The 27,280-nt window shown below is 42.6% G+C and overlaps 1 protein-coding gene across 1 annotated transcript in view; it reads right to left on the bottom strand.

The window, feature by feature from the left end:
* dbh (dopamine beta-hydroxylase (dopamine beta-monooxygenase)) overlaps window positions 1–16,763 on the bottom strand; it is a gene marked incomplete at both ends in the record, with an annotated part of 35,382 nt that extends 18,619 nt beyond the window's left edge. Inside the window, one exon of the mRNA XM_080755495.1 lies at window positions 16,383–16,763. Within this exon, the coding sequence (XP_080611621.1) occupies window positions 16,383–16,763 (381 nt within the window). The remainder of the gene's footprint in view (window positions 1–16,382) is intronic.
* Window positions 16,764–27,280: the final 10,517 nt, after the last annotated feature.

A 27,280-nucleotide genomic window follows, 5' to 3' on the forward strand; every position in this document is an offset into this window, starting at 1 on the left:
GATTCTGACAAGTCCCGGGAAAAGACGCGCTGTGATTGGCCATGTACAGTCACTTTGAGTGGCATAGCAACATAGATATGAAAATAAGTGGATGCCTCATTGGCCGCTGCAGTTCATTGGGGGGCGACCTGTAGCGCGGCGTGAGGGCGGAAGTGCGCCGTGGAAGTGCGGAAGGCCCGTTACACCAATCCCCCTGCAGTGAGGCTCTCCAACGTTGAGGCGCTCGGCCCGCCCTAGTGGTCAGAGCGGGGGACTGCAGGCGCCGGTCCCCGTGGAGTTATGACGAGGAAACCCCGTGCGGTTTTAACATTGAGCGCTCGTTTGCACAGCTGCCGCATTTTGGACACCAAATGTTGGTGTCCAACGATCGATTTTATATTGCAGCACGCACGAACACGCACGCATGCACGCGTGTGCGTGTGAGCGTGTGTGTGTGAGAGAGAGAGAGAGAGAGAGAGAGAGAGAGAGAGAGAGAGAGAGAGAGAGAGAGAGAGAGAGATGGCAGAAGTGTTTGTAGTACACAGTGACCTTTTCGTCTCGTAATTATTTCCCCTGTGGGAGGAAAGACTGATGGAATGAGGAGAAGGGAGAGAGAGGACAGGCTGGACAGCGCCGAAGATTTAAGAGAGGAGAAAGGAAAGGAACATAGAAATGTATATTTATTTATATACGCCGGGATGTTTTAACTATGATTCAACAAAGAAATAATGATAATAATGAATTGCAATTTTTGTATAGCGCTTTTCCAACGTCCAAGTGCTCAAAGAAAGCGCTTCACATTCACATTCACATTCATTCATTCATGCATTCGGGAGGTGAGGCCGGCGAACAGTCGACGCCAGCAGTATCCTCACTTTCCCACATTCAGTGTAGATGTGTTCAGAAGCCAAGCGGCCCTGACAGGTGTTGCTATAAATGGCTGCTCGAGGTGATGGTGTGGAGGAGTACTATATCGTCAGATAATGACCATACGACAAGTCACGCTGCCTCCTGAGCCTCCTCCCTGACAGGTCATTTTTGTAACTGCCCTGCAGCCCCCGTCCTCTTCTAATGGCATGCAGGTCCCTCGTTCCGGGATATAGAGGGGCTTTTCGGGAGCGCTCATGCCACACTCATGATGTAGACACATTTCTCATGATGTATGTACAGTATAGACACATAATATACAGTACACGGATGTTCACGAGCCACACACTTTTCCAACATTGTGAGCTGGTAGATCTGCTGCCTTCAAATGATTCATACAGTAGGCTATACGGCTGAAGTGGAGGTACACAGTGTGTTTTGTAATAATAACCAAAGTGCACAAGGTAACCATAGTAACTAACATTTTCGTATAATCGTATAGTCGAGTAAAAGTGCACTATTTTCCTCTGAGATGGAGTGGGATAGAAGTCAAAGTATTGAGTTGTTATTAATACTGAAGAAAGTGAACAATTCCAGTGAAACTGGTAACTGATTTTTCTTCATCGGGATAATACTGTATGTAATGCAATGCTATAATATGTTGGAAGCCTCGAAATTAAAAAAAATATATATATATGCCTATATATATTATTTTTTTAAACCTCATGTTTCTGTATCAGTGGTGCTCAATATTTCATGTCAAGGACCCCAGAAACTATATGTATTTGGCCGCCGACCCCCATCTGAAAATATGTAGTTCCAGGGACCTCCCCAGAAGCACAGATGAGTTAAAAACTGAAAACAAAACAAAAAAAAAATCCAAATTTGCGCCACATTTTCACCATTTTTCAAAAATAGCAGACCTACAAGCTACGAGCTTGTAGGTCTGCTATTTTTCAATAGCTAAATTATAACAATGTTTAAAACACCTAAAGGGGTTCCCGCCCCAACATGGGTTAATTGTGCAGTGGTGGAAAAATGCAAGGCTTCGTGACGTGATTAATAAATTGATGTATAGGGGGAAAAGGAGATTTTAATTCCCCCCAGAGATCTTTTTGAATTTGGAATCATCAAAACATAACTGACATGAATCAGGCAAACACTTATGGAACTAGACCATCATACCTCAGCCAACCAGGTGTGGTTTGTTTACAGTACATCCCTGCCTCTCGATCCAGACCCATATATAGTATATACTGTATCATACTTTTAGGAGTTTAGAAGTGTCATGGCTTTTCCTTTTAGAGTTGCCATGTATTTCTATCCCAATGTATTCATCATCCCAAATTAAACCCTCTCCACACATTTCTGTGTTTATAGCGCTGCTATTGTCTCCCACTGCAGCAGGCTCACCTGCCAGCAGTGTTGTTTTCGTCGACTAAAACTAAAACTATACCTTTTTTCCACTGACGAAAACTAAATGGAAACTAAATGAAAACTAAGCTACGACGACTAAAACTAAGACTAAATATTCCGACGATTTCGTCAACAGATTAAAAACTAGACTAAAATGTTAGGAAGGGACTAGTCGTGGACAAGAGATCCAGTATAAGTCATTTTACAATCAGTCGCATGCTGAAAATAGCCGATATACAAGCCCACAACCGGCTATTTTCAGAAGGTGAAAAAAACAAACGGTCATTACGGACGGCATCAACGCCCGCCAAAATACATTTCAGTCGACGACTAAATCAACAGTAGATTTAGTCGACTGAAAAAAAAAAAATAAAAAAAAAAATAGACTAAAACATTCCAGGTTGACTTAAAATGTGACTAAAACTAAATTAAAACCATTCAAGAGACTAAACTAAAAATCACCATTTTGCTGCCAAAAACAACACTGCCTGCCAGTGCAGGAACGCCCTCTTCAACAACCCCCTGCCCCCCCGGGGCAGGGGGGGCAGGGGGTAGACAAATATTTGCTCTCCTCCTCCTCTCTGCCTGCAGGAGGAGGGTTTTTGGCCCTATATAATCCGCCAAACATATACAAATTGTTATGTGGTGCTGTACAGGTATACTGTACTTTTAACCCTGCAGAACATTGACATAATCATACATAGGTGAATGGAGCTCGTTTAATATTCATTGATAACGAACACCTATATCGATCAGGGCTTATCGAGCCGGGGGTTCTTATATATATATATATCGAGCCCAGCTGCGGCGCTATTGAGCATTTTAGATTATTTTGTGGGAAAGGAGACGGGAGACGACCAATTTTTTTTTATTCTGAACAAAAAACGAAAATACATCGCGTGGATGCACCTGCGGGAGGTGTATACATCCTCACGCTCCTCAGTGATGTATCCCAGGGTCATCGGGGGTTTTCGGGTCTCTCGGTGACCCAGCCGGGGGGGTGAATCAAGTCCCGATCAGTCCCATTACAGGGAAAGATCAGGGCCACACAATCCGATGCTCCGGAACTACTCTGCCGGAACTATAGGGTGGGTTGACTCCTGACCATAGACTGTAAAAAAGATGGACAAAGCGTTCCCCGGGGTCTAACATGGACATAAAATTAAGCCTGTGATTCTATGGTAATTCCTGATGTAATATTTCTAGATCCGTTTTGGCCCTGCAGCTGGCCATTGGCTGGCTCCGTTTTGGCCCAGCTGGCCATTGGCTGGCCCAGACCACGAGGCGGGACTTCCCCCCTTCTTCTCCGTTGGTTTTTATTTTGACTCGAGTGGGAGGGGAATCCCGATCATAGACTGTAACGGTATAGTCACGCCCCTCAGAACATACGCGACTTTATGGTCATTTTTTTAATTAATGGGACCATCATTTTCCAAAAAGAATATTATGACATTAGAAATGAGACTTTAAACTAGTGACTGGAAGCAGAAAGTATTCATGACCATGTTTATTAAGGTAATACAGTCTAGGTGAAGTTGGGCCAAAATACATGGACTTCTATGGGGCTATGGGTTTTTCTGGGTCCAATGACAGCGCCACAACAGGCCATTATATGAATCGCGATTTCCTTATAGGCTTCACAAAATATCTGTCTGACTGCCCCCCCTGCTCCTGACCGGGCCCCTCCTACGTCTCACCAACAGAACCAGTATCTTTCACTACTAGGGCCTTCAAATACAGTACTTTTCTAATAGACGGAAGGCTGACCTTTTTACTTTGGGTAAAATAATATTGAAGCAACTGTTAACTGGTTAATATGTGTACAGTCACTTCAAAAGTGTAATTTTGTTTACCTGGGACAGCGCTGGTCGGCAGGTATCAATACACTTTTAGACCGACACGGTTGTGCCAGCGTGGGCGATTAGAATTATTTCTCGATCGCCTCTTGTCGTGATTGTCTAAACATGACAACGTCATGGGCCGCTATATGATATGATCGATAACAGGCTTGATAACTATAAGCCCATAGCTTATTGATAACGGGTACTCAATGAGATTGTTATCGGGTCTTTTCAGATATCGGGTATCGAGCTCCATCGCTAATCGATCATACAGAAGGTATACTGTAGAGGTAGAATTGCAACGCAGGCAGATTAAATTTGAGCAAGAACGTTTTTTTCTTTTTACTATAAAACAATAGATGTGTCAATATGGTTATCTGCTAATGGTTCTCTGGTGAATTTGTGCAGTTTGAATGATTCCCATTTTAGCACAGACGGGAAACACTGCTTGTGATTATGAGATTCATGCGAAACCAGCCTCTCTATAGCTCCCCGTGCAAAAAAAAAACACCAATCTCACACCTCGGCGATCACAGATGCTAGCTGAATCGTTGAACGAAAGGGGAAAATCTACATTCCATCGAGGATTATGCCTGCACACTCTCCAGGCTTTTGTGCCTTCCCTTTATAGACCGATTCACAGAGGGGTGCCCTGGGCGCGGCCATTACTGAGGTGTAATCCATGGAGCAGGTGCTCCGTAGGCCAGGTGTAGCTAATCAGTGCTGTTGCGCTTAATGGTACACCTCAGTAATGGCCGCACCCAGGAAACCCTCTGTGAATCGGTCTATAGCAGTGCAGATGCAATTTTCCTTAGAAGCTTTGTCATTGGTCGATTTGCCTGTCTGCTTCCTGATTGGTTAGTCATTGCGACCGGGGTTTTTTTTTCCCCCCCGACCAACGACAAATCTTCTAGGAACATCTTTGAATGCAGATTGCGGCCCCTGGATGTGTCACAGAGACTACATTTTATTTTGGGAGCGTTCTCTATACCCATTGCTGGCTCTCTACATTCCTCGGGGATTATGCCACACACTCTCCAGGCTTTTGTGCCTTTAGCAGCAGGGACAAATTAGCCATTGGGCCAGTGTGGGGCCCTTGACTCTCAGGGGCCCTTCGGGGAAATTGGACCGCGCAGTACTAGGTTTGACGCCCTGAAAAGGGCTCCTGGGGCCCTTCATTGGCCATTTATTTAGTTAAATGTAGGTCAAAAACATGATAAAAACACGGGAAAAACACTGTTGCGGGGGCCCTGCAAAAATGACCGGCCCAGGAGCCCTCATGGGGGTTAATCCGTCCCTCTTTAGCAGTACGTCATAATACTATGACGAGAAATGTTCGTCGACTAACTTTTTTTTCTTTTCACTGACGAAAACTAAATGGAGACCAAATGAAAACGAAGCCGCGGTGACAAACACGATATGACTAAGGCTAAATATATTGACAATTTTATCAACAAACTAGAAAGGCAGTTCCTGTAGAAACTGCGTGGGCTCGCATAAATTGCAATGTATAAAGTTTTTGCCGTGTCAAGTTTGAAACTCGGGGACCGGAGTAATAGTGTTCCCATTGGTGGTCTAAATCCATAATCAATATTTCGGGACTGTAGCATATTGTAAACAAAAGTAGAAAATGTATTAAAGCTGAAGTAAAAGTTAAAAAAAAGTATGAACATTTGGAAAAACTATAGTTTAAGCATAAATAACTGCATAAAGCGGAATAAAGTATGTGGAAGCTTTAGAAGTGTTTTTAAAAGTTTTTCTTTAAATGAAAAAAAAAAAATCTTTATTAAAAAAATTCAAGTTTTTTATTTTAAGTAAAAAAAAAAAAAAAGAGGTTAAAGTTTTTTTTTTTTTAAGTTTTCATTTTTTTCAAAAAATTACTTTTTTTTCAAAAAATTACATTTTTTTCAAAAAATTACTTTTTTTTCAAAATAATACTTTTTTTCAAAATAATACTTTTTTTTCAAAATAATACTTTTTTTGGAAAAAATACTTTTTTTTTGAAAAAATACTTTTTTTTGGAAAAAATACTTTTTTTGGAAAAAATACTTTTTTTGGAAAAAATACTTTTTTTGGAAAAAATACTTTTTTTTGGAAAAAATACTTTTTTTCATTTTTTTGCGTGCGTGCGTGCGTGCGTGCACTTGCGAGAGCTGTGTAAAGGCCAGCCAATAGGAAGACAGGGTGTGTGTGTGCGTGCGTGCGTGTGTGCGTGCGTGCGTGCTCTTGCGAGAGCTGTGTAAAGGCCAGCCAATTGCACAAATAGCAGACCTACAAGCTCACAAGGTATCGCAGAGCAACTCATTGAGATCTTGTAACTTTAATGTCAGCCCTGTAATTAAGCCCTTATATGTCTCAGCTGTGGAAGTAAAAGACTTCCAAGTTCTATGCCAGTACTATGACTGGGAGATTACAATGGTTCTGAAGGGGGGAAAACTATGCCCCGAACAAATTGCTCTATCGCAAAAAGTAAAAGTCGAATGCAAATATTTTTTTCGCTGTGAGTGGCCTGAGATATTGAGGTACACCATGTGCGATTGTGGTGTTGGTACGATTGAAAATGTGGTTATAAGAGCGAGTTAAGAATTGTCAGCGCGATAATTTCCTCGTAAGAATTATACAATGGAGGTCAATGAGCAGATTGACTGTTTTTGTGTCACTTAAAAGGCCGTAGTTCACATTCTGTATGTCTCTGTGCTTTGGTGGTCACATTGTGTGAAAGAGGACATGTGTGGCTACAAAATGACAAAAGAACATGCGTGTAAAATGAATACTTTGGCCGGGACGACAATTTGTTTGGTAAATTTTCAAGGAAAGAATTTCAGTCTCCACACTCTAGTCAAAGAAGGCCCGCACTCTAAAATGGCACTAATTACACGAAACGGCCTGCGATTGAACTGCGATTTCGGAAAAACCGTTTAACGTATTCGAATATGGTTTGAACCACGAAAAAGTCCAGAGTCGTGTGAGCGTTCTAAAGTTTAAATCACGTTTCTACGACAAAGTATGCCAGAGTAATGAGGCTGCAAAAGTGAGGTTGATTTAGAGATAAATCCCATTCATTGTCTATGGGAGGCAAAAACTATAAATAAAGTTAAATATTTTAAAAAGTATAAACTTTTTCAAAACAACTTTTTCACCAATGAAAGTTCAAAGATAGATGAACATTATAAAGTTTGAATGAAGTTTCAAAGTGAAAGTATGACGGAGTAATAAGAGCTCAAAAAAGTTAACTGTGAAAAATGGGACCTTTCTTCCATCGACTCTCATTATAAAGGATGTAAAAAAAAGTTTAAAAGTTAAAAAGTATAAAAAGTATAAAACTTTGTAAAAATAAAAATACAAGCACCCATCACTTCAAAGAGCTGAACAGTTTGAAGTTTGAACTAAATTTCTAGCATAAAGTATGTGGAAGTAGTAGGGTGTCAAAAAAACGGCGGAATAAAGAATAAGAATAAACATAGGTTGGCAACTAGAAAGCAGTTCCCTACGGAAACTGTGTGGGCTCGCCAAAAGACGCAATGTATATAATGTACAGTAGAAAATGTATTAAAGCTGAAGGAAAAGTAAAAAAAAAAGAATGTATAAAAATGTGTAAAAAGAATAAGCATAAATAACTGCATAAAGCGGAATAAAGTATGTGGAAGTTGTAGAAGTGTTTTTAAAAGTTTTTTTTTAATAAGTAAAAAAAAAAAGTTAAAGTTTTTTCTTAATAAGTAAAAAAAAAAAAAGTTAAAGTTTTTTCTTAATAAGTAAAAAAAAAAAAAAAAGTTAAAGTTTTTTCTTAATAAGTAAAAAAAAAAAGTTAGTTTTTTCTTAATAAGTAAAAAAAAAAAGTTAAAGTTTTTTCTTAATAAGTAAAAAAAAAAAAGTTAGTTTTTTCTTAATAAGTAAAAAAAAAAAAGTTAAAGTTTTTTTTATTTTTTTAAGTTTTTTTCATTTTTTCAGTTTTTTTTCATTTTTCAATTTTTTTCAATTTTTTCAATTTTTTTCAATTTTTTCAATTTTTTCAATTTTTTTCAATTTTTTTCAATTTTTTTCAATTTTTTCAGTTTTTTCAGTTTTTTACATTTTTTTCATTTTTTTAAAAAATATTAAAAAAAAAAAAAAAAAATCATTTTTTTTCGTGCGTGCGTGCGTGCGTGCGCTTGCGAGAGCTGTGTAAAGGCCAGCCAATAGGAAGACAGGGTGTGTGTGTGCGTGCGTGCTCTTGCGAGAGCTGTGTAAAGGCCAGCCAATAGGAAGACAGGGTGTGTGTGTGCGTGCGTGCGTGCGTGCGAAGACAGGGTGTGTGTGTGTGCGTGCGTGCGTGCGTGCGTGCGTGCACGCGCGAGAGCTGTGTAAAGGCCAGCCAATAGGAAGACAGGGGGTGTGTGTGTGCGTGCGTGCGTGCGTGCGTGCGTGCGTGCGTGCGTGCGTGCGAAGACAGGGTGTGTGTGTGCGTGCGTGCGTGCACTTGCATGTGTCTAGCCTAATTGCACAAATAGCAGACCTACAAGCTCACAAGGTATCACAGAGCAACTCATTGAGATCTTGTAACTTTAATGTCAGCCCTGTAATTAAGCCCTTATATGTCTCAGCTGTGGAAGTAAAAGACTTCCAAGTTCTATGCCAGTACTATGACTGGGAGATTAGAATGGTTCTGAATGGGGGAAAACTATGCCCGAACAAATTGCTCTATCGCAAAAAGTAAAAGTCGAATGCAAATATTTTTTTCGCTGTGAGTGGCCTGAGATATTGACGTACACCATGTGCGATTGTGGTGTTGGTACGATTGAAAATGTGGTTATAAGAGCGAGTTAAGAATTGTCTGCGCGATAATATCCTCGTAAGAATTATACAATGGAGGTCAATGAGCAGATTTGCTGTTTTTGTGTCACTTAAAAGGCCGTAGTTCACATTCTGTATGTCTCTGTGCTTTGGTGGTCACATTGTGTGAAAGAGGACATGTGTGGCTACAAAATGACCAAAGAACATGCGTGTAAAATGAATACTTTGGCCGGGACGACAATTTGTTTGGTAAATTTTCAAGGAAAGAATTTCAGTTTCCACACTCTAGTCAAAGAAGAGCCGCACTCTAAAATGGCACTAATTACGCGAAACGGCCTGCGATTGAACTGCGATTTCGGAAAAACCGTTTAACGTATTCGAATACGGTTTGAACCACGAAAAAGTCCAGAGTCGTGTGAGCGTTCTAAAGTTTAAATCACGTTTCTACGACAAAGTATGCCAGAGTAATGAGGCTGCAAAAGTGAGGTTGATTTAGAGATAAATCCCATACAAAGTCAATGGCAGGAAAAAACTATAAATAAAGTTAAATATTTTAAAAAGTATAAACTTTTTCAAAAAAACTTTTTCACCAATGAAAGTTCAAAGATAGATGAACATTATAAAGTTTGAATGAAGTTTCAAAGTGAAAGTATGACGGAGTAATAAGAGCTCAAAAACGTTAACTGTGAAAAATGGGACCTTTCTTCCATCGACTCTCATTATAAAGGATGTAAAAAAAAGTTAAAAAGTTAAAAAGTATAAAAAGCATAAAACTTTGTAAAAATAAAAATACAAGCACACATCACTGCAAAGAGCTGAACAGTTTGAAGTTTGAACTAAAATTCTAGCATAAATTATGTGGAAGTAGTAGGTGACCGAAAAAAGTGGCGGAAATTGGAATAAATATAGACTGTGGATACCTATTGTGTGCTCGCTGTGGCGAGCCCACAATAACTAGTGTGTGCTCGCTGTAGCGAGCCCACAATTAAAACAAAAACTAGACTAAAATGTTAGGAAAGGACTTAGTGAACAAGAGATCCAGTGTAAGTCATGCTGAAAATAGCAGATCTACAAGCTCCCAACGCGCCGCAGCGTGACACGTTGTGAGCTTGTGGATCGGCTATTTTTCAGCAAGTATGAAATCGGTGATTACGACGGCATCAAGGCCTGCCAAAATTAATTTTAGTCGACTAAATCAACTGTAGATTTAGTCGACTAAAAAAAGATCTTTAGTCATATATTAGACCATAGATATTTAAAAAAAAGTACAGGAGGAAGTACAGTATGCCGGAAGTTCGGAAGGCTACGTTACGTCACGCTGTCACTCAAGCGATTTACTGGCCAATCACAGCGCATCTTTTCCAGGACTTACAGACCCGAACATGCACGAATTCTGTGCGACGCACACGCTCATGCTTCCGTGGAGCTTCGCAAAGGAATCTCGGGAAGGTTTTGCCCTCCCATGTGTCACGGCCCCCTGCCAGTGTCCTGTGTATGCCTATCCTGTGTCTGTCTGTGTGTGAGCATGTGTGGGGGCGTATAGGCTTGGTTCCTGGCTTTCCAGATTGGCACACCTGGCTCTGATCATCCAATCCTCACTCACCTGCCTGCCATCTTCTCATCACCACCACTCCATAACCCATTCTGACCGGGCACCCATTTTGGTGTTAGCATCATGTTATGCTTTACCTATTGAAAAATAGCAGATCTACAAGCTCATAGCGCGCCACCGAGTGGCGCGATACGAGCTTGTAGGTCTGCTATTTTTGAAAAATTCGAAGAACGACTGACATTTTTAGAATCTGATCTCAGGTCAGAATGGGTTCATCAGACCAGTGTGTGTCCAGTGGAAACCTCGTATGAATCTGATCTCAGGTCAGAATGGGATAAAGGCCCTGGTTTCCTCGCCGCATGCTGGCAGATATCGTCCCACAGTTCCCCGTGCGGTAACGCTTCTATAGCTGTTATTTCCCAGTGTTTCCTATAGTGATAATTATTCCTAGTGTTTTTGCTCTACTATTGCTTTGCTCCAGTGTTTTTTTTGGTTTTTGACTTTGGGTTTTTTTCCTTCTGCCTCAGTTGCCTGCCTGTTTGCCTGCCAGCGTGCCTGCTATAGCCAGCTCCTGCTATAGCTTTCTGAAAAGTAGCCAATCTACAAGATCATTCTGGACAGTTGCCTATATCTACAGGCTCATCATTTTTGTTTGAATAAACACCCTTGGACTTTGCCCTCCTTGCCGTGTCTGCATTTGGGTCTGCCAGTTTGGTAAAACGTGACACCTTGAGCACATATACACTCCAGAGCCAGAAAGGGCGTCTACTGTATACGTTTATGTCTTTGATATAGACGCCTTAACCCATTTTGGACTGAGGTCGATTAAAAAGAAAAAAAGGCTTCAAAATCCTACATTTTTCCTGAAAAACCCATGTTTCTATGTCAGTGGTGCTCAACCTGCCAAGGACCCTCAGAATTATCTCTATTGGGCCACGGACCCCCATCTCAAAATATGTAGTTCCAGCTGGACCCCCCCCCCCCCCCCCAGAAGCCAATATTTTAGTTAAAAATGTTCGCTCTGAAATGTATATATTCAAAGATTTGCACCACATTTTCACGACTTTTCAAAAATAGCAGACCTACAAGCTCGTAGCTTTTTTTATTTTCCAATAGCTGAAGCATGACGTAATGCTTGAAACCCCAAAATGGGTTGACCACGTGACGTCACACGGATAAGCACCAGCATTCGCCTGCAGGCCCGGCAGCAGATGGAACCCTGGCCTCTCATAAGATGCAATGGAAAAGTTCTAACTGCACTCACCACTCAGTGTGTACAAAATGAACTTTTAAAGTTTTTTAAAACTCAGATGCTGTTTTTGATCAATAAAATAAATAGCAATTCAAAGCAGTCGTCCTCAAAACCACACCTATACACATTCGCTGTCATAAGAACGGGAGGTATGCGCCCACGATAATGGCATGCAGAGCAATTAAGAGCATTAAAACCTCTTTGTCCATGATTTTGCAGGCGCACCTGCAGCCCATCAAGTATAATTTATGCTTCGTCCGGCCGCTGCGGTGTCGCGCACGCACGCAGGCCTCTACGCTCGCAACGGTCGCGTCCGCGATGCGATGTGAGCTTGTGTTATCAGCTGTTCTCTGTGCGCAATACTGTTGAGCTTTGAAGTATATAAAGGTCTCCTAGGGTGCAGTGCACCTCACTTAGCCAACACACGAGAGGAGGTCAAATGAACTGAAACCAGCGCTCCTCGAAAACAACAGGTTCGGAGATCTGTTGGGAATCGATTACATTATGAAACAGTCACCCGTGTGTTTGTAAACAAACAACAATTGGTCTATTTAGTTGACTCAAACTATAAACTTAACAAAACCATTCCAGGTGGTCTCTAAAATGTGACTAAAACTAAATGAAAACCCAAAAAACTATGACGTCGTAAACTAAAACAAAAAATGTGCTGTCACAAAAATCAACACTTATGGAGGTGTGGGGGCTGCTATCTAGTACACTTCTTGCAACTTGCTTGGAATTCTACACCAGGGCAAGCTCAACAACGATGAGTTCACTCGCAGGATTAGCATGCTGTGTTTACATAACGTCAATGGCTTCACGCTTTAAATAAGATGGCTGTGATAGCGATGCTTTATGCTGTCATGCTCGGGGGTGGTGGGGGGGGGGGGGGGAGGGGGGGGGTTATCAGCTTCAACTTCCAAATGCTTGCGGCTACATGTTCCACCTATTATTCTGCTGTGAGATAATAACAAACAGCCATGCGATCCTCCTCCACCTCGGCTATAAGGCCTCTTAGACATTGAAAATATATTATTTTTAGTATAGTCTCTGACACATAATAGAGTGTCGCAGTCCCGCCCCCTTTAATGACGACGCCAGGCCCATATGGGAAATGATTCCCAATGCATTTTGCCCCATAGACATTTCAAAAGGTATTTATTTAAAGACGGTTGACAAAGTCAACTCGAGTCTTTCTTCTTTCTAAATATTTGTTCGGCCCGAAAAATTGTGTTTGTCGTCATGATTTGTCACGACGAAGAGTTGGCTTTGTCCACGTCTTTAAATAAATACTTTTTTGAAATGTCTATGAGGAAAATGAACGGAGAATCTTGTATGTCTGTATGGGGCCATGCCCGAAGTGACCAATACTGTTTACATGTGGTAAATAGTAATATAATAATTTAACTATTATACACAGCATGTGTGTGTTTTACCCTCAGGAAGATCTTGAACATTCAAATAATGTTAGCTTGAACACACATTCTTGTTGTCACTGCAGGTCTGTTTGAAGGACCGGTCTGTGTCTTCCAAGAATTTTCTCTATTGGGCCACGGACCCCCATCTCAAAATATGTAGTTCCAGGGACCCCCCAAGAAGCCAATATTTTAGTTAAAAATGTTCGCTCTGAAATATATATATATTCAATGATTTGCACCACATTTTCACGACTTTTAAAAAATAGCAGACCTACAAGCTCGTATGAGCTTGTAGATCTATTAACTATTATAATAGATCTACAAGCTATTATATTATATTAACTAATAACTATTATACACAGCATGTGTGTGTTTTACCCTCAGGAAGATCTTGAACATTCAAATAATGTTAGCTTGAACACACATTCTTGTTGTCACTGCAGGTCTGTTTGAAGGACCGGTCTGTGTCTTCCAAGAATTATCTCTATTTGGCCACGGACCCCCATCTCAAAATATGTAGTTCCAGGGACCCCCCAAGAAGCCAATATTTTAGTTAAAAATGTTCGCTCTGAAATATATATATTCAATGATTTGCACCACATTTTCACGACTTTTCAAAAATAGCAGACCTACAAGCTCGTAGCGCTAGATCTGCGCTAGATCTGCTTGTAGATCTGCTATTTTTCAATAGCTAAAGCATGACATAATGCTTGAAAGACCAAGGTCTGTGTCTTCCAAGTGCCATTATAACTTTTTATTATGTCTTCTAAAGTTTCAGTTTTCTGAAAATAATGTTTCCATATCAGTGGTGTAGGCCTATTGGTCCAATCTTTTCAAAAATAGATCTACAAGCTCACAACATGTGACACATTGTGAGTGTGTCAGGTCAGGTGTGTCCTTTTTTCAAAGGGGGCCATATTAGAAAACATTATTAAAACACCATAAGGGCCAACTACATCTCTGGACATTATAGCAAAGTCACATACGTACATGCATCTATCATCATCAATATTTAATACCAATGGTCTTTCGTTAGGTGCGCTGGGAACAATATACACAAAAAATAAACCCAGCCCTTTTGCAGCTTTATTTCACATTATGTAGCCAGACAAATGATTTTTGATTGATTGATTGAAATCTTTATTAACAGTTTGCAGAATTACAGTACATTTCAAGCACAAACTCAATACAAAGACTGTTAACTGTGAGTGGACGACCCAATTAAGCCTTACACTTGTTTACAACAGGGTCCACATTGTTCAATTCATCAAAACATTTAGAGACAAACAAATAGACACTTCTATGTAGTTAAAGAACAGAACAGGAATTCATCATATAGGAAGCGAAAAGGGAAAAAAAAGTATATATACAGTGAGGGGAACAGGGGGATAAAAGAAAAGAAAACGAAAGACAGAGTGTAGGGCGCCTGCACACAACACCATGCGTTGATGCCATGTGTGCATATGTGCAGGCACCCAACACCACGTCCATACAAAAACATAGTACAATCCATAGTACAAAGACAGAGTGTAGGGCGCCTGCACACAACACCATGCGTTGATGCCATGTGTGCATATGTGCAGGCACCCAACACCACGTCCATACAAAAACATAGTACAATCCAGATACAAATTCAGCTTTTACAGAGGCCAGTTTCGAATTGCAGCCATCCGTAGGTGCCCTTTGAGAGCAGTTTTGAAGGAGCCAAGGGATTCACATGTCTTAATGACTGTTGGTAGGGCGTTCCACATTTTGGTCGCATAGGAGCGAAAAGAATTTAGTCCCTTGTTTGTGCCGAATCTGGGTTGTACATGGTTTGTTGCACTCCCTCTGGTGTTGTGGGTGTGGACTTCGTTTACATTTAGGAAGTATTTAGACAGGTACATGGGTATCTTGGTGGTGTATCTAATCTTGTGGACCAGACCCATTGCAAGATGCTGTACTCTGTCGTCGACCCTAAGCCATCCCAGCCTGTCAAAGTGGGCAGGGGTGAGGTGGGTTCGGGGGGTGAGGCCAAGTAGGAGCCTGACCAGTTTGTTTTGGGAGGTCTGGAGCCTTGTTTTAAGGGCCTTTGAGGTGCTGTGGTACCAGGAGGTGGATGCATAGTCAAAGAAACCTTGTACAAGGGCTCCTGTTAAGGTCTTCAAGGTGTTTTTGTCGACCAGTGAGGAGATCCTGTAGAGGAATCTTGTTCTTTGATTGACTTTTTTGATTACGTTGGTGGCCATCTTATCACCGGAAAGATTGGCCTCCAGGATGGAACCTAGGTAGGTAATTTGATCCTTCCGTGTGATAATATCATCACCAACTCTAACCAAGAAGCCATCTGCCTTTTTGAGATTACTATTTGATCCGAAGAGAATGGATTCAGTTTTTCCCAGGTGTAAGGATAGTTTGTTATCAGCGAGCCAGGTGCAGATTCTACCGAGTTCGGAGCTGAGGGTCTTTTCAACCTGCAGTTTGTTCCTGTCCGAGACCAGCAGTGCTGAGTCGTCTGCGAACAGGAACAAGTTGCAGTCACAAGCTGAAGTCATGTCGTTTACATATATTAGGAACAGTAAAGGCCCTAGTATGCTTCCTTGTGGGACGCCACAGCTCACTGGGAGGGGGGGGGGACAGTGTTCCGTTCACTTCCACCATCTGTTCTCTCCCCTCCAGGTAGGATTGCATCCAGCTCACTGATGTGCTATCAAAACCAATAGCTTTAAGCTTGTTAACCAGTATGGAGTGGTTCACGGTGTCAAAAGCCTTTTGGAGGTCCAGCATGACCATGCCGCAGTATTTTCCAGCATCCACCTCGTGTTTGATGTGGTCGCTCAAATAGAGAAGGCATGTAATGAGACACACTGTAATAGCCTTTTCTCGTTTATCTTCTCCTTTTCTATAGTTTTCATTTTCATTTAGCCCATTTAGACCCGAGGACGATTCTACAAATGCCGTCTAAATCCTGACAGTTTTCTGTAAAACCCCTATGTTTCTATATGTCAGTCGTTCTCAAACATTTTCATGTCAAGGACCCCCAAACATATACGTAATTGCCCCCCCGACCCCCCATCACGTTTTCACGCTTTTTCAACAAAACAAAAAAATAGCAGTAGGCTACCTGCACGCTCGTATAGCAGCTTGTATCTGCTATTTTTCAACAGCTAATAAAAGCATACCATAATATGCTTTAAATACAAACAACCAAAAAGGGGGTTCCCCGTTCAGAACGGCTATAATAACAACAACAAACAACCCAAACCGGTCGATATCATATAACTCGTCTGGCTTCAATTGCTTCTTACCCCAAAGTAGCTCTTGCCGGTCCCGTCGTCCCAGAGCACGGCCAGGTCGGCGTCGGTCAGCTCCCCGCGGTCCGACATGCCCAGGACCACCCCGTGCTCGAGCCGCGCCACCCTCAGCTCCAGGTAGACCTCCCGGTCGGCGTAGCTGACGTTCCAGGCGAGCTGCAGGTCCCCGTGCGGGTCCAGGGGCACGCGGAAGGGCATGGGGAGAGGGGGCAGCGAGGAGGAGGAGGAGGGGTTGACCTTGACCACGGTGGCGGCCGCGGCCGCGGCCTGGGTGGGAGCCTGATAGGACGCCACCAGGATGACCACCAGCGTGGCCAAGACCGTGAAGTACACGACGGTGACGTCCTGAAGTCGGAAGTGTTTGCTGAGCCTCATGGTCCTATATAGTCCCGGTCCGTGTCTGTTTCTTTGGTATACTGGCGGCGGATGAAGATCAAACGATGTGGCTTTGAGGTGTCGCACAAGGCTGGTATATAGATCGGCTCCTGGTATAATAGGCACTGACTATGGCCTCGATCTGGATGTATACGTACGCTGTCTGTCCTTTTCGGCGTGTGTGTGTGTGTGTGTGTCACACACGGCGTGTCTGTGTATACTTCTGTCTGTAACAGAGGTAAACAATGTGTTCGCTTTCATTCAAACTGTGAAGGGAAGTTTCTTTTCACGACTATTGTGCGTGTGTGTGTGTGTGTGTGTGTGTGTCTGTGTGTGTAGGCCTACCACCAGACTACCAGAGCTCTCCAAATTCACGCCTTTCTGTTTCCTTTTTTTCCCCCCTTTAGGTGCTCCTTTCCGGTCAAATAAGATGATCTCTTTGCTGCACGCAAAAATGTTGTCCCTCTTCTTTGTTTGTTTCTTTGTTTGTTTGTTTCTGTTTCTTGTTAATTATTCAGTGAGCCCAGCCCGATCGTTCAGCATCGGGACGTATACTAGTGAAGATGTCTTGGTTTCCAACGGCTCTGCGTTTCCTTTCATCTCTATACACTTACTTTTCCAGAGACCTAATAAGGAACATCGTTGCTCCTCTGTGGCTTTATAAGAGACCTGTCTCAGTCCACCACTGCTATTTAAGAGACCCCTCCCTTTGCTGTGTTGCTGTCTGTCTTTATATCCATGAGCCCTATAATGGCATTAGGTTTGTTGAGGGAAATTGGATTGGTTTTTCTTTAAGCCCTGGGGCCCTGCAAGCATGATTCTCCACATCTGCCAGGCCCTAATTGATCCAAATTGAAACCATGGACATTATCAATGACAATCGGGCCTGGACTAACTGAAGTTTATTGGCCTCTGAATCTCTTCCACTATACTGCGTATATATAGACTTAAAGTGGAGTCTTTCCTTTTCTGTTTTTACGCAGAAGTTACAGACGTCATGTTTCGCATTTCAGGTGATTATGTCTACGGGATCTTGTTTCACCATGAAAACCCAGACAAAACTATAATTGATCTGAACTAAAAATCACACCCTATAAAACCAAACTATAATTGATTCAAAAATCGAAATCAATTAAACGGTGTATAATTATATACCGCACTGCTCTCACCTGCGCTTTTTCAAAGTGTTGATTCAAAGGAAGGGCCGGAGGGCACATGCAGGAATTAAGCCAGTATAAACAAGCATTAAGGTCCCTGACTCCCTGTACTTAACCTGCTCATGCCTGAGGCCAGAGGCAACCTATTCAGAGTGACAGCTGTGTGTGTGTGTGTGTCTCAAACGAAGACACACGGGCACCGGTCCTGTTTGCTTTAAAAGGTTATAGTTCCAGCCCTGTGGAAATGATGCTGTTGTCCTGTCTAATGTAGCACATACACACACACACACATGCACGCACACACACACACACACGCACGCACGCACGCACGCACGCACGCACGCACACGCACGCACACGCACGCACGATAGAGACCTGGTGGTGGTGTACCTACTTGTTGATGAGGATTAATAATTACTCTTACAGAGAATTTATTGATGGAAGAAAGACAGACAGATTTCATATATATATACGTCTTCCAGTTTCATGTAGACCTTTTTAGATTCTGCAGCCCGCAGTGGTTTGGAGAAAGTAGGCCTACTCAATTGTTTTACTTAAGTCGAAGTACCAAGTACTGCATTTTGGAACTATACTTCGTTACAAGTAAAAAATACGGAATTGAAAAATTCCGCATTTGCACAAAAGTATCGGCATCAAAATGTACTTAGAGTACTAAAAGTAAAAGTACTCATATTGCAGAATGTCCCACTTTGCACTACACAAGTTCAACGTGTGTACGAAATCTATTGAAAATAGCAGATCTATACAAGCTCACAACAGATCGGCTATTTTCAAGTGGCCGAAATGTGTATATAGGGTTGAGGTGGTTACTGCATGTTTTCTAATCAAAATCAAAAATCTCCAAAGTAACTAGTAACTAAAGTTTTCATATAATTGTAGAGGAGTAAAAGTACAAATGTTGTGCTCTGAGATGTAGTGGAGTTAGAAGTACAAATACCTCAAAATGAGGTACTTATAAGTACTCACTTTCCCCCACTGGTAGCCCGTATACTTGCCGCACATAGAATTGATTAAAGATGGAGTGCCACGATTTTTTTCCCACCCTAAAACATGATCATCAGGTATTATTACAATATAAGGGGGAAGAACTTTTTCCAAAAAAGTCTACAGTATTTGTTAAAAATCATGCTTTTATGTGGACACGCCCACCAGTTCATTAAGTAGGTCTGCCTGGTGGGTGGTGATGGGTGGTGATCCACCTGAACTGAAGCCACACCCACAGCTGTAGTTGTATGATAAAGGGGGAGGGGTTAGGGGAGGGGCTGATAGTGTGACGTCACTATATTACCGTTTATTCCATTGGCCCCGTTTCACTGTCAAGGGTTCAGCCTCCAGGAAGAAACCCTAAATGGAAAGTTAATACACCATTGCAAGAATAAAAACGACTCCAGGGTGTCTAATGAAAGGAAGTGGTTTCGTGATGTCTATAGTACTGTCACCTCAGAGTAAAACTGGAAAAATACAAGAATTGTGGCACTCCTTTCTTTCTTTATATCGATCAGATACACCGTTAAAGATCTGACCACCACCACCGGGTTAAACGGGGTGTAGGCCTATACATGTTCTTGACGTCAAGCCACAGAGGCTCAGAAAGGTCCGAGCAGAGAACGGAACAGAACAGAGCAGAACAGAACACGGAGCAGAGAGCACTATAGTGTCGGCTAATGTAATGAAGGAATTTATTGCCCCGAGGCTAAAGAAAGAGATCTGTCTCTCTCTCTCTCTCTCTTTTGTCTATGCCAGTGGCCCGTTTTCTATAACCTTTTCAAGGCCCCATTATTATTTATAGACCCAAAACTTGTAATCTTTTGTCCATGCTGTATTGGTCAAAATAATTTGTTACATCATGGATCCACTGGTTGAGAACCACTTGCGTGTGTGGCGTGCGTGCGTGTCCAGTGACCTTGAACTGTATTGCACTGTTTTGTCACTTCACTTGCACATTCTTTCTGGGGGTTTTTTTTGGGTCTTTTTCTTGCACTATAGATGACTGAGAGTGCTCTGAGCAAAATAAATGTCATTGTATTTATATAAACCTGAACCTGAACCTGAACCTGAGCCTGAGCCTGGAACTATACCTGGAACAATCTATATAGTTTCTTCCCCAGAACCTTCCCATCATGCATCAGCACTCGGATCGAAGCCCCGACCTTAGAGCATAACATGAACAGAGACGACACCCGAGTTCTCCTTCCATCCACTTTAGCATTAAGTTGCTCAAAAGCGCATGAGGGCGATTTCACTCCTCCTTCCTGGTATATAGGAACAGAGTGCATTCTGGGACGGATTGCAATGGTGAGTGGCCCCCAAACACATGAACGCGCTGGTCCGTTTGACTATATAATTGTACACGTTCACGACGGACGACGCTCGTGCGCATTCAACGGGGCAGCGCGTTCATGTGTTTGGGGGCCACTCACTGCAATACCTTCACCACGACATTTGTGTTGCACGGCTTTCGGCTGTGTGTTTCGACTGCCCCCCCCCCCCACCCACCCCCTCACACAACAAATGTTGTGTTAAACCATAATGTGACTCCCATTGGAAATGCATTGCGAGCTATAGCCTACATCTCATACAACAAGCATACATCAGTCTGTTGCGAAGGTGTGAGTCAGGCCTTAGACGTCAGGGAAATATAGGCAGTGCTGCGTCTTCCCCTTTTCCAGCTCACGGAACATTACAGCGATAAGAAAAAAAATCACACCCCGTGTGAAGTGAGGGGTGCTCTTTATACTGCATCGTTTCATTCCGGAGGGCCAATCACTCACAATTCGCGCCGTCACCTTCGTCATCAATGTTTGTGTTATACGCAATGTGTGTGCCATTCACTGTCAATGGCATTTAACCCATTCTGGGAACCCCCCTTTTGGTGTTAGCATTATGTTATGTTGTCGTATATCCCCATAGGTGTCCTCCTCTGTCCCACAACTCGCCGTGTCTCGCCCTGTCCTCGCCATCTCTCCCTGTCTTTTTGTCTCCCAGCATGCAGTGTCCTTTTTATATATATAGTCTGTCTCTCTTCCCTCATTCCATCTCTCTCGTGCTCAATTTGTACTGTACGTTTGTACAGTGATGTTGCATCGCTAAAATATCTATACTAAGCTCGGGACACGTCGTGATGCAACCATTATATAATTCAAACGTTTCACAGCGATACAAGAAAATGAAATACAGTGTGACATGAAAACTACTCGTTTTCATTATGTTATTGTATATATATCAGAGTCAGACCCACAGAATAATATGTGTGTGTGTGTGTGTGTGTGTGTGTGTGTGTGTGTGCGTGTGTGTGTGTGTGTGTGTGTGTGTGCGCGTGTACGTGTGTGTGTGTGTGTGTGTGTGTGTGTGTGTCTGTCTAACCCAAATTCTGTCCTTCCTAACACAAACATTAAACAATGAAGGATTTAATACCGGCGGTATGCACAAAATCCTGAGTGTTAGTCTAACTGTCTTTGCGTGTTAATTAACTTAAAATGGACCTCTAAAGTGCCCCTAACGCAAAGCAGAACCGGCCTAATCTAAATGCAGGCTCGCTCTCTCTCTCTCTTTCTCTCTTGTGCTTGGTTTCTGCTTTACAATTGATTTACGTCTGATAATGTGGAAATAAAAATAAGAAAGGGTGGTAAAACTGAGGGAGATAAAAGCCTAATTCATACTGTGTTGTTCTCAGGACATCGCTGGAGAATGAGAGAGAGAGAGAGAGAGAGAGAGAGAGAGAGAGCAGAGGACAGTGGTGTCTGTCAGAATATAATCTAATGAGAGTTCTGTACACTGGACACAGTCCTCATTTGTTTTTCCACCTTGTCTGAGCAGTGGACAGAGGACAGAATTATCTTTATTGGGTTGCATGCAGCCATCTCATATCAGCACCCTGGCCAACGTTAAAAGTGATAATGTTCCAAAAACCCACAAACCTTGAGTTTATTGCCTGTATAGAGACGCACGCACGCACGCACGCACGCACGCACGCACGCACGCACGCACGCACGCACGCACAGGTATCATTGCAAATCATCGGTCTGTAGTTTTTCTGCTTTCAAACTGGTCTGGAGCTGTTCATTTTTTATAAGGTAATGAAATGCCACCTCAACAGGGTGGCATTTCATTACCTTATAAAATCCCTTATGAATTCCCAAATGTGACATTTTATTTATTGTTATATTATTTATTTATATATATATCGTTATCATCGCTATTGCATGCCACAACCTTTATTTGCTGAAAAGAAGGGCTTGACGCCGGAAACGAAGACGTCTGGGAATGCTGTTTCCGTGTGTCTATATGAATTAAGATTTCCAGCAGGACTTCATGGGAGCAGGGCCGGATTAACACCTCTGAGGGCCCCTGGGATGCACTGACGGTTTTGGGAGCGGTTGTATATGCTGTTATATTGGCCTATTTCCGGTCGCCTAATTGTCAATATATTTAGTCATAGTTTTAGTCATCACAGCTTAGTTTTCATTTAGTTTCCGTTCAGTTCTCGTCAGTGGAAAAAGGTATAGTCGACGAAAAAATGTTTAGTCATAGTTTTAGTCGACAAAATCGACACTGATCTGCACACTGTTTCATACATGTGCTCCAAGGAACTTACTTGTATTAATGGTGTCCTTCACATTAGGTCTTCATCAGGCAAATATGATGTGCTATACTATTGCACCTGAGTGCAAACACAGTGGGCATATTTGAAATGTGCACATGGGCTGTGGACATCCAGTATCATTTCGGATAAATAAAAGGAAAACTATAAAAACAAAATGCATACATACTGTACATGGATGCACCTGGGACGTATCCTCAGTGATGTATCCTATAAGGTCATCGGGGTTTTCGGGTCTCTCAAACATCATACCCCTCACTCAGGTGACCCAGCCGGGGGTGATCAAGTCCCGACTTACGTCCCAGTATAGCTACCCTCGATCAGTCCCATTAGGGAGAGGCCAGGGCCACACAATCCGTTCCTCCTGAACTATACTCTGCCTGGACTGGGAGGTATACCATTCTGGCGCGTGGAAGGACTATACATATAGCTATACGGCTATTGAAAAATAGCAGATCTACCATTACAAGCTTGCACTGTAGGTCTGCTATTTTTGTAAAATTGTGAAAATGTGGCGCAAATCTTTGAATATATATTCTTTCAGAGCGAACGTTTTTAACTCAAATCTTTGCTTCTGGGGGGTCCCCTAGAACAACATATTTTCAGATGGGGGTTGGTGGCCAATTACATGTCATTTGGGGTCCTTGACATGAAATATGGAGCGCCACTGATACAGAAACATGATTCAGAAAACTGTCAGGATTTAGAAGGTTTTTCTTTATTTATTTCGACGTCTCAGGCCTATATAGGGTTAAAACAACATACAGAACAAACATCCTTAAAACAGCATAAACAATAACAAACATCCTTACACACACACATTACTCATACACATACTGTAACACATCCAACGTGTCCTGCACGTTGCAGTGTTCGTGTATAATATCAGTAGCTTGACATGAATTAAACTTGGGCCTGAGCTGTTCCCTAGCAACACAATTCCACTGTCAAGATGTAAGTCTTTGCAAGTATATAGCCAGACAATTGGCTAGATAGGCATGTGTGTACTGTATCTTCACATCTTCAGCTATCGAAAAGAGATGTACGGAATATGCCCCTATAGACAAAGACAAAGACAAAAACAGCAACAGCAACATTATAATAAGGGGCGTGGCTTGCATGTGGATCTCCGACTTCATGCCAAAGATCAATATAAGCATAAAGCAGGAGGGGCGAAATAAAGAGAGGTTTCATTTGTTACTTTACTTTATAATACAAGTACTGTCCCATGTAGCAATTCACCAGTGCAACATCAAGGTAATTAATAGTATAATAGAAAAGAAATACTGGCCCATACCCGAGGCGGGGTTGGCGAAAGGGCCTTTCTGTGTGGAGTTTGCATGTTCTCCCCGTGTCCCCTAGGGTATAGGTACCCTCACACTTGTTCTACCCATGTCCCCTAAGGTGGGCACCCTCACATGTTCTCCCCGTGTCCCCTAGGGTATAGGTACCCTCACATGTTCTCCCCGTGTCCCCTAGGGTAGGTATACCCTCACACTTGTTCTCTGCGTGTCCCCTAGGGTAGGTACCCTCACATGTTCTCCCCGTGTCCCCTAGGGTAGGTACCCTCACACTTGTTCTCTGCGTGTCCCCTAGGGTAGGTACCCTCACACTTGTTCTCCCCGTGTCCCGTAGGGTAGGTACCCTCACACTTGTTCTCTGCGTGTCCCCTAGGGTAGGTACCCTCACACTTGTTCTCCCCGTGTCCCCTAGGGTAGGTACCCTCACACTTGTTCTCCCCGTGTCCCCTAGGGTAGGTACCCTCACACTTGTTCTCCACGTGTCCCCTAGGGTAGGTACCCTCACATGTTCTCCCCGTGTCCCCTAGGGTAGGTACCCTCACACTTGTTCTCCGCGTGTCCCCTAGGGTAGGTACCCTCACACTTGTTCTCCCCGTGTCCCCTAGGGTATAGGTACCCTCACACTTGTTCTCCCCATGTCCCCTAGGGTGGGCACCTTCACATGTTCTCCCCGTGTCCCCTAGGGTATAGGTACCCTCACATGTTCTCCCCGTGTCCCCTAGGGTATAGGTACCCTCACATGTTCTCCCCGTGTCCCCTAGGGTAGGTACCCTCACACTTGTTCTCCCCGTGTCCCCTAGGGTAGGTACCCTCACACTTGTTCTCCCCGTGTCCCCTAGGGTAGGTACCCTCACACTTGTTCTCCGCGTGTCCCCTAGGGTAGGTACCCTCACACTTGTTCTCCCCGTGTCCCCTAGGGTAGGTACCCTCACACTTGTTCTCCCCGTGTCCCCTAGGTATACAGTAGGTACCCTAACATGTTCTCCTCGTGTCCTCTAGGGTAGGTATACCCTCACAAAAAAAGAATAAAATAATGGATGCAATAGAAATAACATTTTGGGGTTATGGTCAGGAATCCTATACAATATGTTATCTTTTTCAGCGGTGTCAACAATGTGCAGGTATATGCTCTGCTCTATGACATGAGTCATCTATGATGTATGAAGTAAGTATACCAGTGCATTATTGGCTATTTCCCCTATACCATAAACCCTCAATGGAGGTTGGGTTTTTGTGCTAATTCTCTTATTTCTATTGAAATAAGCAGTAAAGTGTGCCTCTTGGGATACTATTTACATTATGAAGAGAGGATATATATATACAAAAAGATAATAATTGAGCGGTGGAAATAAGCAAGTTAGCACATTAAATTCAACGTAATTCAATGCATTGAGGGCTTATACGGTATAGGGGAAATAGCCAATAATAATGCGCTTTTGCACAAAATAACACCTGGACCTTTTTGGTGGGGGACGTATAACAAACTACAAATAAAGGTACGAAAGCCAGGCATAAACGGAGGTCTCCGTCGAAATCAAATAGTAACGCTCGACGCTCAGGACGGAGATTAATGATATAATAAGGACGGAACTTAATTGATATCATAGCCGAGCGGCATCGCTCCACTGTATAGGCTGGGAGCGCCTGTTGGGCAACATTCAATGTGATTTCCGGTTGGGACATCATTCAAAATGCTAAATGCTAATTTAATGCTAAATGCTAAATGCTAAATGCTAAATGCTAAATGCTAAATGCTAAATGCTAAATGCTAAATCCTAAAAACGTGAATAACTCTTGGTCTAAATCAATCCGTCCAATTCCAACCCAAAGATTGTTTTTTGACGGCCCCCAATCGCGGTCCCGTCGCTGTATATAGTCGTGTTAGAATTAATCATATACCTGCCGTTGTTGTCGATCGCCTCTGGGGGGTGTTTTGGCTACATCTATATAGCTACTTCATGCTAACATGCAAGATGGAGGCCTTGTGCACCTTGAAATGTGAAATGCACCTTGAAATGCAAATCGCTGGGCGCTCTCATGATTTAACGGTCCTATATAAATATCCCCCGGGCGTTCAGGGTGTTATAACTAAGCTGACTATTATTAAAGCCAGCTATATAATACAGTGTGAAGTATACTGTGCACTTAACCCATTTTGCAGGCCGGGAACCCCTTTTGGTGTTAGCATTATGTTATATGCTTTAGCTATTGGAAAAATAGCAGATCTACAAGCTCGTAGGTCTGCTATTTTTGAAAAACCCGACGAACGACTGCATGACATAGAATGTCAGGACGTATAGAAGACATTTTTAGAATCTGATCTCAGGTCAAAAATGGGTTTTAAACCAACTATAGAGCTCTTTAGGTATCTTGATCAAATAACACAGTGTGAAGTAGCCTATACTGTGCGCATAATAATAAATAAAATAAATACAAGAGATGAAAAACATATACAGTATAGAGCTCCTGCAGTTTCGCTCCCATGGTGCCTATATATAGCACCATGTTCTGTCATGTGACCTCTCATTTAATATACACAGTATATATACACTCCTTGGGCAAAACCCGGACAATGCTGCGTGATGCAGTCTGATTCAGACCCTCGCTGGAATGGATTACGTAACTATATGTGGGTCTGACCACAAAGCTCTATAGCAGTGGGTTTCAAAGTGGTGCGTATTGTGTGTGTGTGTGCGTGTGTGTGTGTGTGTGCGTGCGTGTTGTGTCTTTTTTTAATCGGCCTCAGGTCTAAATGGGTTTGCAAAAAAGAGCACAGGAAAGTACAGTTCAGTATTCAGTCCAGTATTCGTGCTCAATTCATCGAAACGTTCCCCGTAAAAGAAGGAAAATGGATCTGTCTGTCTGTTTTCGTGTGCACATTGCCAGTTAAGTATGGCGTCTGCTAAATGCATGCCAGTATATAGGCCAAATAAGTATATACTTCCGTGCATTTTCTTGGCACATATTATTATATTTTTTTGAAATATCTTACTTTAAGTATATAGGTACAAGAAACCTTGCCTATACTGTAAGTATAGTACAGTATTATATGATTCATATAGATGTCTGACATTATGGACTGGCTACGAAAGGATCTGAGATCCATATGGGAGCCTGCACGCCGTTAATATTATAGATACAGTGTGTGTGTGTGTGTGTGTGTGTGTGTGTGTGTGTGTGTCCTGTGGAAAAACCTACGTGACCCTGGGGTGCATACTTTACATTGGTTAGACATGACACCATCAGTCAGGCTGTGGGTTAAAAATCACCCGTGCTCACGTCATCAGTGCCCATACCCGAAGGCGGGGTTGGCGAAAGGGCCTTTCTGTGTGGAGTTTGCATGTTCTCCCCGTGTCCCCTATAGGGTATAGGTACCCTCACAAAAAACATGCAGTAATCCTCACGCTACAGAAACAGGAGATAGGCTCCTGCCCCCTA

Source organism: Protomyctophum bolini, assembly GCF_963924005.1.
Source record: "Protomyctophum bolini genome assembly, chromosome: 22".
NCBI lineage: Eukaryota > Metazoa > Chordata > Actinopteri > Myctophiformes > Myctophidae > Protomyctophum > Protomyctophum bolini.